Source organism: Lolium perenne, chromosome 5 (assembly GCF_019359855.2).
Source record: "Lolium perenne isolate Kyuss_39 chromosome 5, Kyuss_2.0, whole genome shotgun sequence".
Taxonomy (NCBI): domain Eukaryota; kingdom Viridiplantae; phylum Streptophyta; class Magnoliopsida; order Poales; family Poaceae; genus Lolium; species Lolium perenne.
Window position 1 is genome coordinate 64,807,778 of NC_067248.2, and position 18,259 is coordinate 64,826,036.

Genomic DNA, 18,259 nt, shown 5'->3' on the forward strand with positions numbered 1-18,259 from the left:
TTAAAAATCTGAACATTTTTCAGATTTGAATTTTTTAAATTTGAACAAAAATTATTTTTTTCCATGAACAATTTCCAAATTTGAACATTTCTGAATTTGAACAAATTTTATATTTGAACAATTTTCGAATTTGAACGATTTTCATATTAGAACAACTTTCGAATTTGAACAAATTTCATATTTGAACGGTTTTCAAATTTGAACATTTTTGAATTTAAACATTTTCGCAATTTGAATGTTTTACGAATTTGAAAAAAAGGAAAAGGAAAAATGAAACAAAAAACAGGGGAAAAACAAAAAAGAAAAGAGAAAAAATATACAGAAAACGGAAAAAAGAAGGAAAAAGGCCGAAATGGGCCGGGCCCAATAGCCGACCAGGGGTGTGCGGCAACCCGCGTATACACCGACCTGGTCGGTGTATAGGATCCGCCTGCAAACAGGCTATCCAAACGAGGCCTTACCGGTCAAACCTGCAATGTTTCCTTCCAATCCAAGCAATTTGGTACGAGTTTCTCAACAGCAACAAAAAAAAAGCAATTTGGTACTACGACATCTCGAGGAGAAAACACCAGTAGGGCAGGTGGCAAATGATGAGCTGGCAGAATGATGTACTGGCATGCGTGCAATTTTTGTGTCCCATTCCTTGCATAACACTGGTTTTCCCATTCCAACTTTGACATGTCAACAGTTCAACATACTTATTTTGTTTATGCAACGGTTGTCTTAATCAATGAAAGCATAGTTCAAGGAACGTGTTCTTCCTAGCTTCCATGCGTCTCTCTTGCAGCAAAAGAGCACATGCTTCTTCCTTCGCACCCATGCTTGGATGCTCCTCTCGAATGACTTCCCAAACCTGAGCATTCGAAGAGTCCACACATTATGTAGCTTGTCATCTTGATACGATGACCACATATATAAGGAGAAGATTCACCTTTCATAGCATGACATGATATGATTATGTGTTGACCAATAATTTGCGTCACTTGCACTTGAAGTGCGTTTGATGCCCATGGAGCTCTTCGTATCACGTCATCATCGTAGGGGCTAGTCGATCATCAACGTCGTCTCTTACACATCGTAGGGACTAATATATACGACATGCCAAAGAATATAGGAAAAATTGCCAAGCCAACCAAAAATACCGACATGAACAAAGTACGAAGGTTCTAGGTTAGATTGCCCTTGACATCGGTGACAAACCCTGAAACCACACCTTTCCACCACTCATCAACGCAAACTCCACCAGCTTTGAGGTGTGCACACTGCTGATGGGAGAAGGCAACGAACGCCAGCCCCCTTTCCCATCAAGGACGTATGGCCAACACGATAGATGCCGCTCTATACACTAGATTCCCAAGCCACCCATTTGACGCGGGTCGATAACCAATTGCCCGAAAACAAACCAAGATTCATCTTGCTGTAGGTGTACAATGTAGCCGCAACATCGCCAATAGCAAGAAAAGAGGAAACATACAATCAACCTAAGATAAATAGCCCTACAAACCGATAGGCTAAATCTCCAATGACAGGAATCTTGGCATCCTCCCAATCTACGTCATGTGCTATCCCATCGACTCGTCAAGCAGAGAGTGAGAACAAGACTCATACCTACAGCGACACGCCCCATGGATGGGACAACAAGGTGCCTTGTCCCAACACATATACTCAAAGCATAAGCAGTAGATGTGAGGCCGCCATGTCAAATTAAATGAGGCTTGTGGGGTTCAATCTTATCTTAACGAAACATAATATGCCTTTGTGTTATAAAAGCACCTTTTATAGCCTTCAATGAACACAACACCACAGCAATTACAATTATCTACACAGTGATTACCTCCAGGGGCAATACGTATGCGTCAAAACTATTTTTCTGCCCCTTCCAGCAATTCAGTTGTACAATATGTACAGATTTACTTTTATGTACAGCAACACAAGGGTGCCAAGGCCAAGGGTGCACAAAATGCAGCTCAGACGGGATCAAAGGGAATGGAGCCCCAAACTAGGTTTCAGTGGGCGGCCTCATCCCTAATGATGGAGGTTTCTCAAGATGGGAAGCTCTTTCTTGTCGCCACGAGTCCGCTCTCTCCGATTTCTCAGCAAGCAAGAAGCCATACACTTCAGGCAATGCATTCATAGAATATATGAAAGCTTGCTCAGTGGATATCCTCGAAGTTGGAAGGACTGCGCATGCTCTTGCCACCGAGAATCTCTGAATGATCAATGGCAGGATAATCACCTTCATAGGGCATCACAGCATCCCTTGCCATGATTTGATACTGCACAAAAAGGCACTAGGCAACCACCAGCCCATCTGACAGAGAACCAGAAAGCATGATCAATTCAAGTTTCAGAGACATCCAAAGTAGATAAAAGACGAATAATTTCATCAAACCAAATAGATAAAGCATGCAGTAAGCCATGTGTTTTTATGCGAAGCATGTTCATAGCCGTAGTAGCATTAACGGTAGATCAACCATTGCTTTAGAGAAAGCAGAACTTACCGGTTAGTCCTAATGTATGATGAAAAATATGATTCATGGGTAATTGGAAGTGGCATCTATCATAGCATCAAGGCTCTGGCTGGAAAGGCTCAAGAGAACCCCAAGTTTTTCCAACCTTTATTTTGGTACGTAAAGGTACTGGAACAAAAACAAACAACAATCAGTCGTCAGCTTTCAAATGCAAATCAACCAATAACATACAGTTCGGCCAAAAATGATACCCAAGAGTGAAGCTGCATTTTCCATGCATATCTGTAGCAGCTTTCCAGCCTCTGCTACCATAGAAGGGTCAACTTCAATCACAAGTTCATCATGCACCTACAAAATGCAAACACAATTTAAACCTATCTATACTGAAAATATAAATACAGGAATCCACCAAAATGGGTGATGGCCATACCTGCAAAAGAAGGTGACAGTGCCCTCTGATTCCTGAAAACTTCTGCATAAGCCCATCCATGGAATCAACTGCGCTACTCCCATTGGTAATTACAGAATGAAGCTTAAGCATGGCCACCTTGATAATATCAGCAGCAGAACCCTGCATATAATAGCGCATTAATACAATGAACATAGCAACTAAAATAAGATTGCACATAATAGTGTGCTAACCTGGCAAATAGAGTTAACTGCTTGTCTTTGTGCTTTTGCTTTTTCTTTGCTATTTCCAGCGGTAATTTTTGAAAGAAAACGTCTCCGTCCCATCAAGGTCTCCACATATCTGGAAGAATATTATAATTTACCTCAGTAAACTTGGATGCACAGGTACTAAAAGAAAGTGGAGTGTAAACCCATATTCCATAATAAGGTGATGCATGTGAATGCAGATATATTTTGAGAAAGCACATGTGTCATTGATTTTGGATAGACCAACGGGTCAGAAAAGCAGTGGCCAGTACCACTGCTTTTTGCCTAAAACAGTTGGTCCCTCCTTCAAAATGCTCAAAAACGCGTCTAGAATCTACTCCAAGCTTCAAATAACTGAGAAGTTCTGAGAATTCAAAACGAAAAGAGATAACTAGGTCCTTGAAAGTTGCCAAAGAAGGTGTATGCTAATGTTGGAAAAGCAATCAGGAGATACATGTGAATGCTTAATAAAGATGTTTGGAGTGCCATTATTTTCGTTGACCTAATGAACAATTCTGAACTAACATCAACAAAGTGAACATGGATCAGATATGACGAGCAGAAACACTATAGAAAACCAAACTCACCCTTTTTGACGACATGATGCTACAGCTTCTTGTAGCCATGAAGAAACGCCAGGAAAGAATCTCTTAAAACTTTGAATTTTCTGTGCAGCTTCCTCTGGCCTGCATTCAAGTTGCTCTGCAAGGGAGTTGGCACCCATTCCATAGAGGATGCCATAAATAAATCTTTTTGTGCTTTCTCGGTCCTTAGAAGAGATTAAGGACTCTTCTTTGCCAATCCATCTTGAAGCAATCATAGTGAACACATCAACATCTGGTTTACTTAGAAGCTCGATCAATACAGGATCCTTAGAAAAATGTGCCATAAAACGCAGCTCAATCTGTGAGTAATCGGCTGTTACCAACAACCAGTTATCCTGTTAAAAGAAAGAGAGGCCATGAAATTATCATTATAGCTGTTTTAGGAGTATTCAACAAGCAAACAATCGTTGAGTGAGCAATACTTGAGTCGGAACAAAAAAATCACGGGCATTGATTTCATGATGATCAACCATTGACGTGCTTGTGAAATCTTCATCATTCTTTCTTGTTGTGAAATCCACCACATGCTCAACACACTACAAATGATGATTCAGACAGTTCAGTCACTGGTAATATATTAGAAAATCAAACCAAACAAAACATACAAGCTACATAACCTGGAGATTTGGCTCTTCCATTGATAGACGGCCAGTAGCAGTTGATGTTTGCAGCCAATTTCCATGTATGATGTACCTTTGGGATTGACTGCACAACTGAGCCCGTGAACAGATAGACCCCAATGTGCCATTCAGCAGTTTGGCCAATGTTCTATGTTCCTTAATAATTGGGACAATTGGGTGCAGATCCCTGAAAAAAATGACACATAATATTAAAACAGGAACTGAATAAGGTGTTCACATATACTGACCTCCTACCACAACAAATATACTGGTATAACAGGCAGGTTCAGCTACAGCTACTCTTGTCTACTTTGCGGAATGCGGAAGTGCCGTCCATGGCCCGCCCAGGCCGACGGATGGCGCGGCAGCTCAGGAGATGTCTGCATCACCATCACCCCCTCCATCGCCCACTCTGGCACCTCTGGTGGTACAAACCACCCCACAGCCTTGGTGATGCCTATCGTGGCCAGCGAGGCCGATGAGGCAGATCCCGCTTCTGAGGTGTTTGGGCAAATGTTCGTCAAGTAATTTTTTGTCTCTTCTTTTCTTCTTTCTCAATTTCTTTGTGATGTATTCCAAATGTCTAGTGTTGATATTTCTTTGTTGGTGGATTTTTGCATTTCAAGTCCCAAAGTGGAAGAGATCGAGTCACATCGCAGAAAACAAAGACGTCGGACTACAAGCTCAAGGAGTGGAAGATGAAACTTTGTGCTGTGCTTGGATGAGCGTCGGGGCGTCAAGGTTTCATCCAACTAATGAAGGTTCCTTTTGGAAGAGGATTTTGGAATACTATACAAGCTATGTCCTGGTTCCGTCCAACCTAACTCGAGGTTCTATCCCAATGTTGGAGTGTTAATTCAAGACTGTTGCAACTTGCAACTGGTGTTCAGATTGTGTTGGCCAAGTGAAAAATGGAGAGTACATCTACATCCAAGAGCTATAGAAGCAAAAGAAGAGAAATTGGAACAAGCCCTTGACTGTGATGCATTGTTACACAGTGCTCAAAAGAGGTGAGAAGTGGCGACGCGAGCCTCGTGGTAGTGGTGGTGGTGGCTTTTGATTGATATTGTACGTTGCTTAAATTCATAATTTGTTACATTTATGCACTTTGATGTTCTATGTTATTGATTTGGACTCCATGTTGTGTTAGAATTTTTAAATATGAAAATAATGAATTAGAAATGTTGCCGTGTGCATTAGAAGTATCAAGATTTGGATTAATATGTTGGGAAAATGTAGTTTATGTATGAAAAAGGGTGAGATAAATACCGACGAATACTTTATTGGGTGTTAAGTTTAGGGGAAGGACTAGGTGCAAGCCTTCCAGAGACCCAGACCCATCAATTTTTTGAGAAAACGCAAAAGGTGGTAGTCGATGGTTGGGCTTTCTCGAAGACGCAGCTGTTGCGATGCTTCTAGATCATCCAGGGGATGAGCAAGGTCACGGACGCAAGGCCCATCAAATTATTGGGAGTTAAGTTCAGGGAAGTGGTACAGGGAGTTTAGTTTAGTGAGGTGATGTAGGGAGTTAAGGTTTAGGGGAAGGGCTAGAGATGCTCTTGTGCACTGATTTGAGAGAGTTTGGTATGCTCCCTAAAAATCAGTAACTCATGCATTTTTAAACTAAATATAGTGTAAGTTGTAGATATAAATTCCTCTAAGACTGTGACTAGTGTTTTAGCCTGAATGATTTACAAATCCACTTCAGAATAATGGTTACTAAGCATGAAAAGTGTTCACCTCCCAAACAATGAGGAAAAAAAAATTACCTCAGATTGTCCAGACACTGCTTGTCAGTGCTAGGATGCAACTTCCCTTTCTCGCAACCTTTTGGGACTGGCAGTTTTAAGTGTGTAAAAAGAATGTCAGCGATGTCAGCATTTGCATTCAGCGAGAAGCTCTTGCCCACTAATTTGTATGCTTCTTTCTCTAGCTCCTTCAGCTTTTTTATTATAATATGCCTCCCTCTGAGACATGCATCCATGTCAGCACCAATTCCCCAGAGTTCCATATCAGCAAGAACATTTACCTGTCCAAATAAATGTATTAGTACTATTAAAGCATTCTGTAATAATTTTCATTATGGAAAGGTACAGAATATACCAATGGACCCTCGATGGTTTCAACCAAATCATTGAGCTTTTCAGAAACAAGTAACTTCCTCAAAACAGAACCGAGTGCTCTTGTCTGCGCAGCACGCCTACAGCAACCATTATGAGCTGCTTTGTGCATCTGATTTCTCCATCTGCCATCCCGATTTACTGCTGCTGCGGCCTCACTATGTAGCCGCCTCTTCACCAACTATTTATCAGAAGAAATAAGTTAAATCGCAGAAAAACATTTGAAATAGCTGACATTAAAAAATAAGAAACAGTTCGAAGAAATCAGTTTTAAACATTTTGGAAAAATGATGCATTATAAAAGGAATTGCGGATCACAACATAAATATTATACCTTCTCAAGGTTTGGCGCTGTTTTGCTCTCCTCATCTGGCCAGAGAATCCACGCCACCAAGCATATGTCTAATCCATTATAGACAGAGATTGGTGGTAGTAACACATATGTGCTGTCAACGACATCAATGTTGTTCAATGTTTTATGGTCGAGGCGAAGCCTAGCAAGCCGTTGACAAGAAACACAGGGAGATTTAAGTGCCTGAATCTGGATTTTCAAATTCCAAGTCATTTTCCTGACGCTCTTTTGCTGCATGATGCCAATTATTCTACTCCATCTTCTCTTAAATTCTTCCCACATTTCAACGGACTCATTGATACCAGTTGGGGTTAGGTCTTTCGGGAAATTGCAGTAGTAGACAGGTGAATTTTCCCAACAAACAGCCAACCCAAGAATTTCAAAAATGGTCAAAGATCGTTTAGTTGATCTTCTAACAAAATGAAGATCAAAAGAAAAATCATTAACAGATGACCATTGATCAAGGAAACTATTGAACCCTCCAGGGAAGTTGCATGCATTGACAGGACCTTTGTCGGCCACATTTCTGCTGAGCGACTGACTAATAATTGTTGTCGACAAAGGTGATGCTTCTTCTTGCATAGTAGCAATGTTGACACTGTTTGCTATTCCCTCGCTTTCTTTTACTTGAATGGAGAAAACAGGGTGCATATCCTCCCTTACAATCTCTGTAGACGCTCTTTGAGCAACATAATTAGAGCACATGTCCCTTTCATCACCAATATGTGTCCCTAAAGCTGACTCGTGGCACTTAGCATGATCTCCAACAGGAGACACCATGACATCTCGAGGTGGAGAGTCCTCACTAGCTGGAAGGAGAGGTGTGGTAAACTGAGGAACTTCTACCCCAAGTGATTTGAAAGCTGAGAATGCTGCTACTCTGGCTGCTTCTGCCTCCTCAAGAACAATTCTGCGAGCTCCATTTTTTATTTTCTTGGCTATACCAAATTGCATTCTTCGTAAACCATGATCATCTAGTCAACAGAACAACATGTCATAAGGAAAATGCACAAAATATAGAAAAATGATGGATATAGTAACTTCACCCTGAACTGATCAAAATACACTACGTAACAAATGATGAAAAACAAAAGAAGATGAACGAGGTGAATGCTACTATGGAAGTACATTTGAAGTTTTGAACTATATGCAGGAAATAGCAAAAGGTCCTATGTTCCACAGTAATTTGTCAATTCCATTACAACTGCTACTCTGCTACTAAGCACACCACCACTTGACAGTACTACTGTTTACATAAGACTCAGTAAGTAACATGAAAAGGTAGACCAAAAGTAAGGCAAAAGCTCAAGTATAGATGGAGCACCGACCTTGACCAGACCAAGTAGATTCGAAAATAGCTTTTGCTATTTCAGGAACAGATGCTTCAGCAATGGTAACAGGGGTACGCAAACCAGAGTTATAAAGAGCCCTTGCACGTGAGCCCTACATCCATGTTGCATACAATAAGGTAAGAATAGGCAGTGGGAAGTGGCAACACTTGGATAAGTCATATTTGCATAGTGACACAACAAACCTTGACGAATGGAATTGATGTAAGTTCTGCGATCTCTGCCCTAACTCCAAAGGAGACGCGGTTCTGAAACTTGGCAACAAGGCCTTCTAAATCCTGCCAACCAAGTCTCTGACAAAAGGCAGAAACCATTGAAGCAAACCTGCCAGCATTTTCCTGCAAGCCTTGAATAGTACCTCTGGCAACTTTAAATGATTCACAAACATCAGTGACAGGAACCTCCTGAAAAGTTCAGAACTTCAAATGCATTAAAACTTCAGATATTAATCACACTGTATATGTAAATGCAAAAGGACTCTGAAACATTAAAACTATATCACGTGACAAGTACAATATATAAATTCAGGAATAGTAAGCTAACTGATAAATAATCAACTAGAAGTTGAATTATACCTGAGCAAGCCTGGATATCATCAACGCCACATAAAAGCGCTTTGATACTCTAAGCGACTGATCATTAATAAGAGCATTTCCACCAGAACCTCCACTGGTATTTCTCTTAGGCCTTCCATGAATAGGCATTGCTCCCCCATGAGCCATGTGCATCAAGAAAGGTTCTATTACTCCAACCCTATTGCCAACTGACTGCATTTATAATTACCAACAAAAATCAACAATCCAGAAATTAACATAGAAAAGCACTATGTAAAATAAATTGCTAAGTGTGCAAATGTTTGATTATACAAAGTATGCCCCAGTCGTCGTTGTTATGATGAAGTTGTTATTCAATGCTGCTGCCAAGATACCATAACTGATAACACGAGTATTGGGAAATGATAGCAAATTTGTGATAAAGCTGCCATTAGATGGCTAATGGCTAATGTGCAGCAAGCTTAACTGCCTGCTAGTCCAACAGCCTTAACTTAACAAGAGAGCACTTATAATGCAGAAAAAAGACCAAAAGGCAATCTGATCTATCAGATTCGGTTAATATACTGACCTAACTGGAGCAATATCTTTGAGGGGTAACTTTCACCTATATTTCTCTCTTCTCACTAGATGATAGAGGTTCTAATAATGTCCTAAAGTGGCATGAATGGGATTATCCAAATCCTCAAGGCCACAAATTGAACATTATTTCACTAAGATTTTTCTTTTAGATTAGTATCAATGCTAATTCAAAGCGAAGGTTGTTAAGTTTTCCTAGTAGAGTCGCAGTAATCAGTTTTTTACTCCTGTAAATACTGGATCGAGAGTGATGGCAGGTCAATCTCTCAACGATGTCCACCTTGGGGTTTGTCAATATGCAATATAATTAAAAAAATATATAGTTTTGCCATTTGTAACTTTTCTGATTATTTTATGGCCTAAGTCAAATGTTCTGAACATCTGTATGGAGATTGTTGTGCCACATGAATGGAATAGTTGTATTACTTCAGAAGTAGTGTGTAAGCATTCAACATTTCAGTTAGTGGTAAACATAGAAAACTTATCTTGGCATCTGTCCAACGAAAACAAGTATTATTCGAAAATAGTACAGAAGATCAAACCAAACGTCAGATAACAAATTTCGTAGCAACAGAACATATGTGTGTACCTGCTCAAGAGTAGACAGTTGCATGAACCTCTCATAATATAATTCCCAATCAGGTTCAACATCTACATTTATCGGGGTTACCAAGTAGACTAAATGCAAATCAGATGCTAGAACAAAACCTTCTCTTGCCCTTGAAAGATCATCAAGCACAACCTGTAGTCAGAAAGAATGATTAGTAACATTTAATGAGAAATAAAGAAAATATAACAATGAAAAGGTACCTACCAGTGATTCCTCAGGATTAAGAGAACTGCCAAAAGATGCTCGCCCAAGTGGAGTGGCGGAGTATATTTTGGTTTCATTATTCCACTCAACAAACCTTTTATGGCATAACCAACGAAGAGAGTCTTGAGCAGACTTAACAACATCGTCAAAAGGTTTGGTAGAGTTAAGCAACGTACACCTCACATATCGATGGATATCACTTGCAGTTTGCACGATCCCACCAGCAACAACCTCCATGATTGCATGAGTCATTCCATTTTTGTCTTCCGAGAGGCATGACTGTAAGGCAGGGCAATCACTTTTAACAATACCTGTTATCCTCTTTACCTCTTCAGGCCTACATACAAGTATCTGTATTTCAAACGTATGTATCAGAACTAACCTTGTAAGGTGTCCACAAATCAAAAAAAAAATCCTAGTACATAAATGAGTAGTTACAAACTTAAAATGCCAATGTAAGTTCTATAGCTTACACTCTCTCCTTTTGTGTCTATTCCAGTTCGACCAGCGCGGCCAGCCATCTGTCTATAGCGAGTCCCATCGATGAAATCACGACCTATCCTTGGTTGCCTGAATATAACTCGTCTGGCAGGTAAGTTTACTCCAGCAGCTAAAGTTGATGTGGCAGTCAAAACTCGGACAAGACCTTTACGGTAGCATGTTTCCACAATGTCTCTCTCCTCAACCTGACAAAAGAGCCAGGCTGTAATAGTTACTAAAGACAGAAGGAGACATAGATTATGAACTCTATTATCTGGTGGTGCATCCTCATCATGATCATAACAAAATATGTATTTGCATTTGCACTGAAAACTAAAAGAGAAAAGTTGCATGAAGTCAAAAGGGCAATGTTCTCAACAGCAGTAAGAACTGGCATGCAAATGTCCACAGCAGTGAACAGTAAATACAATATCAAACTAAACTTTCTATTCACCATAAATTATATGATGGCGATAAAATATTAATGTAAAAATAAGTACCATGAGACCAGCATGGTGGTATATGACGGAAATAAAATGTTAATGTAAAAATAAGTACCGTCAGACCAGCATGGTGGTATGCAACACCAAATGGAATGGTTTCTTCCAATACAGGATCTAACCCAGCAGGACACCTCTTCAAGGCTTCAACTGCAGATGCAGCATCTCGAAACTCTGAGCCAACTTCTTTGGAGCAACCAGAAGCTACTTTCAGGTACTTTGCAATATGTCTTGCAGTTGATTCACAGCCTTTTCTGCTAGAGCAAAACAAAAGAACAGAATGGCCCTCCAACACAACCTGAAGGGGTGAAACAAGTCAGTTATGATCTTACAACCTATAGTAGGAAACTGAGAATTACTAGAGAGTGCCTACTGAATTTACCTCATTACACAATGCAACAATATGGTCTGGATCCTTACCACCAAGATCAGCTACTTTTGGAAGAACGCGAACAATATTCATGTCCTTATCAAATATTTGATTACCAACTTTGATAAATTCCTCCAGTGGGACAGGTCGAAAGGAAGTTTGATAGAGTGCGGCCTGGTGTTGCACAAGAGACATCAAATATCGAGAAGTTTGCAATGAAGTATAATACCACTTCGTACAGACACTAACTTTCTATGACCTCGCAACAAAATTTTCGTTTAATTTTGTGTAGATCATCACAAATTGGGTTTTGGATTCTGGGAACTAGATTATAGTAAATAAACAACAGCGACCAAATGCCATAGTTCAGCAAGTTAGAGTGAAGCTGATCACAGGCTAGGCTTCACCAGATATGAATATCACTACTAACACCACTCGTTGTTCCAAGGTAACAGACCATAACATAGTTGACGCTGAATAAATTTAAGCTCACTACTGATTAAAATAATGTATGCCTCAACTTTATTTGTAGAATTTCTGTTCTTTTATTATGTTTTTGCTGCAATGTGCACTGCATATCCACTGTCTGCTGGGCCGCCGCCTAGGCGCTAGCTCCCATCTACCTAGCACCGAGCCCTTTATAGCGCAATGAATCATACGAGTGAATTCCTCTAGTAATATGGTGAATGAAATCCAATTGTTGGATTGAACATCTCTGGATTATTACACTGCATGTCTGTTTAAGGTAGATAACAACATTGACTAAAAAGTAGGTATGTATGAAAGCAATAATAGAGTTCTCACTTGAAGCCAATCAGCTACGGCTCCAACGTTGGGCATAGTAGCACTCATACCAATAATCTGCAATCCATGAGTGGCACCCGTCTTCCCACTGCTAGAACCTGAAGTTTCTCCACTAGATGACTCTGAATTTCCTTCACCAGCGGCATACCGAAGCTTTGTCAGCATCAGCTCCAAAAGGTACCCTCTGTGCTGATCACCAACCTATAACACGGTTGTATATTAGAGAAACTTTACATGCGTAAACGGGGGAACTTTACATGTTCTTCAACAATGAGAAAGCCAAAGGAGAAAAGAGGATAGAACTACTTCACATAACAAGAGGGGTCTGGATGCAATAGATAAATATGATCAATTGCTCATTACATTATAATGGCTGCTTTAAAGGCAGTTATATTTTAAGATTATTACTGAGGTGCAGCCATGCACAGCACCTCATCCTCCTCCCTGTGCATGATGCATCGAAACAACCTTAGCCACGAAACATGTACTTGCGACCCATGTCCGGGCATGAGTTGACGGCAATGAACCGCCCTTGGCCACAAAGCATGTACTTGGCTACTTGCACTCCATGTCCACACTCCACCGCATGGTGTTCACCTCCCCCTCCACCAAGGAAAGGCACACCTATAGCGCTGCCCCTCTTATTGGCCCAAGCTGGCAAATTAAGGAGCCAGCTACCGAGACAGCATTTGGAGGAACCCGCAGACCCTGTGAACAAGGCCCCAGCAGGATATTTGTCCCGAGGAGTCACTGACCTGCCATCAGAGAAGGAGGACACGACGGCATGACACCCTAAGCTGAAGCTGCTGCACTGGAACAAGGAGTGTGAGAGCTCCTACCAGCTGATGGTGTGTGACCAGTGAGAGAATGATGGAGAGAGAGCAACAGAAGGCAGGTGAGGCAACAACTCTGCAGCCACCGGAAGTCCTTCAGAGGGGGCGGCTATCAAAATTAGAAGTGGCAAGCAGAGGAGAAGATTGACGTGTATGTGGCACTTACCTTAACGGGGGAGATTGAGACAGAATTTCGAAGACAAAGACATGAGAGGGATGTGATGTGGAGAATGACAGATCTAGAAGGTAGGAGAGATAGATCTGCCTCCTTCCCATGCTTTAACTTGAGTGGGTTGGCAGAGTGAAGGAATATGGAAGATAAACTGGAACTAAGAAACCAAACAGGTCAAAAGAGGGGGTGTTCTGTCATTCTCGAAAATCTGACAAGATTCAACCATGCAAACTAACAGATGCTCACAGCAGTAGCTGAAAAATGGATTGTGGCCTCTTCAGTGGCATAGAAAATAAGTGCCTCTTTCTAGTGGCACAACAAACATCAGGTACTTATGCAATGACATGGAAAGAGATGTCTCTTTTACTACCAACTTGTGAAGGGAGAGAAAAACTAGGGCATATTTACAGAAAGAATTATCGGTCATGTCAACCAAGTAGAAGTTTTGATTGTACAAATAATGTATGATTGACACTAGTATAGCAGAAAAAATAATGAAGAACCATGTAGGAGGAACATGTTTCATTAACAGAGATGACATAAGAGACCAAATTCAAGTCCACGGGTACTTGAATCTGCGTGGCGGCATTGTACACTACATTCAGGCTCACTTCCTAGTTCCTACAGCTGAAAAGGGACAGGAAATAGAGCATAATCCACACCCTTATCTTACTATTTAATTGCAGAATTAGTTAGATATGATAGCATGCCTATTTTTAATGGTGCTAGTGTATTTTTATAACCTCTAAGCATACAATTCTAAATCAGTTTTGATGTATAAGTTGAATCCCAGGAATATTGGATGTAACTTTGTCATGTGAGCAAACACAAAGAACAAAAGGTGAACCAAAAGAACAGATCTTAAGAAGCATACTGGGTTAGATAAAACTTACCATATGAAGCTCATCTATTACAATTATACCAAGTTCAGAAAGGCGACCATCCTCCAACAATTTGTTTACCAAAGAATTAGCCTTCTCTATGGTACATACAGCAACTGACGTATCTTTAGGAAGTGACCCTCCCCCCTGATTTCCATAATAGCTACGGACATGCCTACCCAGTGGCGCAAGAAGTTGCTCGAGATGTTCAGCCTGCAAAAAAAGTTGAATAGTCAATTAATCATAAGAGTCCAACACAAGTAATCAGCACAAATATCGCCAAGCCCAGTACAGATGTTTACCTTTTCAGCGCATAATGAAACATAGGGAAGGACCAAAATTGCTATCTTTTGACTGGATAATATCCGTCTCAACATCAGAACTTCAGCAACAAAACTTTTACCAGCGCTGCAACATAAGAACAGCAGAATGCACATAAGGAGATATAAAAATTAAATGGAATAGGAACTGTTCTGGCTTAACATTATTCATGGATCATGGGAAGTACATATTTAGAATAATGGAATCAAACATCTACAGAAAAGCAACAAAATAAGGTTCAATCATTGGGCACTGCGATTAATCAACAGAAAGAAAGCAACTAAACATCCAAGTACCTCGTTGATGCACAATATACAAGATTGCGTTTCTCCAAGACACCATCCACAAGTAAACATTCCACCTGCAATAGACATGGAACGTAAATTAATAAAAGAAAAGTAAATACAGTAAAATAAAAAGTATGCAACTATAATCAGTGAGCAACAGTATCTTGTGTACATTAACCCAACCAAACACAATAAAAATGAAGTCAGCAATCGCAACAATAACATTACTTAGGGATTATGACAGTTTGCATATTAGATATTTCTTTTTGGATCTATCATTTAGATATCTGTTTAAACAGTTTTATCTTCAGATCTAAAGCCACTATATAAGGAGGTCATTAATTGCTTATGATGGTAAAGTATACTTCATAAGAAAAGTACATCTTTTGATTAGATAAGTAGTTTTAAAAGAATCATTTGTTCCCCATCAGTGGATAACAATTGGTTTTGGCACAAAATAACCCTAATATATCAACCCACTGAAATATATAGTTGAGTGCACAACCACACATACAAAAGTAAAAGAAGGGCATGCATAACTATGACATATACGTACTATGCACCTGATAAACAAAGAGAAGTGTGAATCCCACAAAGTGGAAATACTAAAACAGCAATGTCAGTTTCGAACATTGTAAAATAACATGATAATACAAAATTGTGATGGTACCATGGTAGTAAATTGTTGTTTCTACATATGAATCATTTGCATAGAGTAGAGAAGTAGCTCATGGCATGTGTACCACTCAGTATACAGGATGTTTAGGAAATAGGTGGTTTGCATGTGACACGAAGAACATAAGTTATGAGTTACAACATAAATTCCTTAGATAATTTTTACAAAGATGATTAAACTAACAGTATAGTCACACAATCTTAGTAAACTAGGTGCAGAGTTGACATGATTGGTTAGTGTGGAAAATATTGCTTGACAGCGGCTGCAGTTTTATGTTGACCTTTAATGGAGAATGTATGTGACATTTGAAAGAAGAAGAAAAAAGTAGAAACTGACCTGCCATGGATATAGCCCCGGAATGCCCTTTTTCATGTATATAGCACAAAGCTCAGGAGGGAGCCAACTGGAGAGCTTGGAGTGGTCCTTTGGAGGAACAGAGCTAGTAGGAGTGCTAGATTCCACTCTTTGAGAAGCAAACACGCTCTTGGAATCTCTGTTAGGCTTGCTTGCAGCAATCGATTTAGTACCACCCTGGGTCAGTTGATTGAGGTCACCCCCTGCAGTTTTTGACTTGAACAGACCTTCACCAGGAATCATGACCGGAGAATCGGTGTCTGGATCAGAAATTACTCTCTTCATGTCATCTACAGAATCCATGAGGTTTTCTGTCCTATGAAAGCTACTCTTCGTCACTTGACCCTTGTTCACTTGTACACTTCCAGGAACAGGGACACCTTTTTCTTTACCTTCCAAGCCTGAAACTTGAATCTCATCCTCATGAAAGAAGTTCAAATGCTTCACAGGCAAAGGAGAGTTGCTTTCATGCTGTATATTTGCTGCCGCTAAATGTACCGTATTTGAGAACTTGTCTATCTGCTTCATAGGATTGCTACCTACTGTACTTTCACAGTTTAATTCATCATTTCCTGATCTAGGAAGAGCCTTAGAACCGAGTGCAAGCGCACAGGATGACTTGTCCTCAGCCACATTACAGTGCCTTTTAGGGCCCTTATCAGCCAGAGCAGAGACGCCATCAGCAAATTCCATCGCGGCATTCCAGAAGTCCTCCCCTGGTGATATGAGGGAGGACGCAGATTTGGGGGTCTCGCCAGAAAATCCAACCTTTTTCTGCGCAGTATTTGGGGTAAAGCTACATCTTTGCACGGCCGCAAGCCCCTCGCCGCTGGCCTTTGCCCCTTGGCCTGATTCCTGTAAAAAATGAAGGTCTTGGAATCACCAATGGCTATTAAAACAAGGAGCTTTAATCGAAATTTGATGATATTTCAGATCCACCGTACGTGGAGAGACTCTGAACCACCGTGATTAGCGACAGGCATGTTATCGCCTACATCCTGCGGTGCATCAAACTGTTAAGTACATACAGCTCCCGCAACACCACCTTCATCGAAGGATAATCATTCAGTCTTACCTTGAGAACATTGGGAAGACACTGCTTCTTGGCAGATCTCTCGTCGCAAGGAACCAAGAACGAGTGGCCTGCGCTCCTCTTGTGCTGCTTATCGCCTGGTTCGGCCTTGCCAGCATCAGGCATAGCAGGCGGGATAGCACTGCGGCAACAAGAGAAGATCACAACCTGAGAACTTTTTCACGCAAGACCGATTCTTGGCAGGCCCCAAAATTAGAGCTTCCGCGTGAACGAACAGCTCACCTGCAGTAATGGGACAAGAACTCCATCGTGAACCTCTTCATATCCGCGTCGTCCCCACAGCCCGCCGCGGAATTGTCGACATTCATCGCCGTCGCGGAATTGTCGACATCCATGGCCGCCGAAAGGCTCCTCCGGGCGCCCGCGTCCCCGATCCCAGGAGAGCGGGCCGGGGCCGCCGCCGCGGCGGCGGCGGGAGGGGACCGGACAAGGTACCCCGCCAGGGACCCCTTGGCGGCGCCGGGACTTCCATGGGTCGACGAGGGCTCGTCCTTGCGCGCCGAGGGCCGCCGCTTCTTGGCCGCGAAGAACTGGGGAGGGACGGATCCGGTAGATGGTTAGGGGTGTGGAGAAGGAGACGGTGGATGGAAGAACTAGGGTTAGGGTTTTACCTGGTCGACGTGACCTCGGGAGGAGCCCGACGCCATTGTTGCGGCGAATGGGGGCGGCAGCGCAGCGCAGGGGCGGTGGCGGTGTGCGGCGGTTTTGGTTTGAAATTGGGGAGAAGGACCTGCAGAGGAGCGAACTACTATGCGGCGGCTAGCAGATTCGTCCTTCCCAAACGAGGGTGCGGCCCGACATCATTTTGGGCAGCTGGCCACGGTCAGGGAAAATCAAAATTGGCACACACTCATGTCAAACAAAAATGGCACAAACTATACTCTCTATATATTGACACTTGGTCTTACTTTTGGTAATTTGAATTCTGGCCAGACCCGACATTCAGGCCTCAAATCAGGCCCAAATCCGACCCGACATGCAAACAGGCTCCAAATCAGGCCCGAACCTGACCCGACATGCAAGCCCAACCCAACCCGACAAGGGATTTTGGGTCAAACTATACTCTCTCTATATATATTTATATGGGGCTTATTTCTGGTAATTTGCTTTTTCTTTGATCAAACGTGTAGATAAATTACTAATATGTATGATATCAAATCAAATATTGTTTCATACGGTATTATATTTTGCATCCTAGAAGATGGTCCCACCAATGGAGGGTGGAGATTTGAGATTTGTCGTAAAAACAGTGTTTTTGATACAAGGTAAATTTATCGTTGTCGAGTCTCCTCCCCACCCACACACACCTACATACACACACCACCCCCACCTAAATATGGAGTGGTGCTCTAGACACCATGTGTGTGATT

General features: G+C 41.5%; 2 protein-coding genes across 2 annotated transcripts in view; both read right to left on the reverse strand.

The window, feature by feature from the left end:
- The window catches only part of LOC127299362 (DNA-directed RNA polymerases II, IV and V subunit 6A-like), a 41,295-nt gene that overhangs the window by 3,218 nt on the left and 19,818 nt on the right, over positions 1-18,259 (reverse strand). The gene's annotated exons all lie outside the window — the stretch shown is intronic.
- Positions 1,915-17,610, reverse strand: LOC127299363 (helicase and polymerase-containing protein TEBICHI). The gene is made up of 28 exons (XM_051329317.2): positions 17,501-17,610; positions 17,112-17,419; positions 16,842-17,010; positions 16,741-16,794; positions 15,779-16,651; positions 14,776-14,840; positions 14,461-14,566; positions 14,171-14,371; positions 12,273-12,473; positions 11,481-11,642; positions 11,157-11,396; positions 10,592-10,804; positions 10,119-10,469; positions 9,894-10,046; positions 8,750-8,941; positions 8,360-8,578; positions 8,154-8,268; positions 6,808-7,799; positions 6,457-6,654; positions 6,123-6,382; positions 4,351-4,540; positions 4,156-4,269; positions 3,716-4,068; positions 3,114-3,222; positions 2,902-3,042; positions 2,723-2,819; positions 2,502-2,639; positions 1,915-2,311 (listed from the first exon to the last, which is right to left on the reverse strand). Exons 1-27 carry the CDS (start codon positions 17,534-17,536, stop codon positions 2,569-2,571), a joined length of 6,183 nt encoding a protein of 2,060 aa, XP_051185277.1. The 5' UTR covers positions 17,537-17,610; the 3' UTR covers positions 1,915-2,311; positions 2,502-2,568.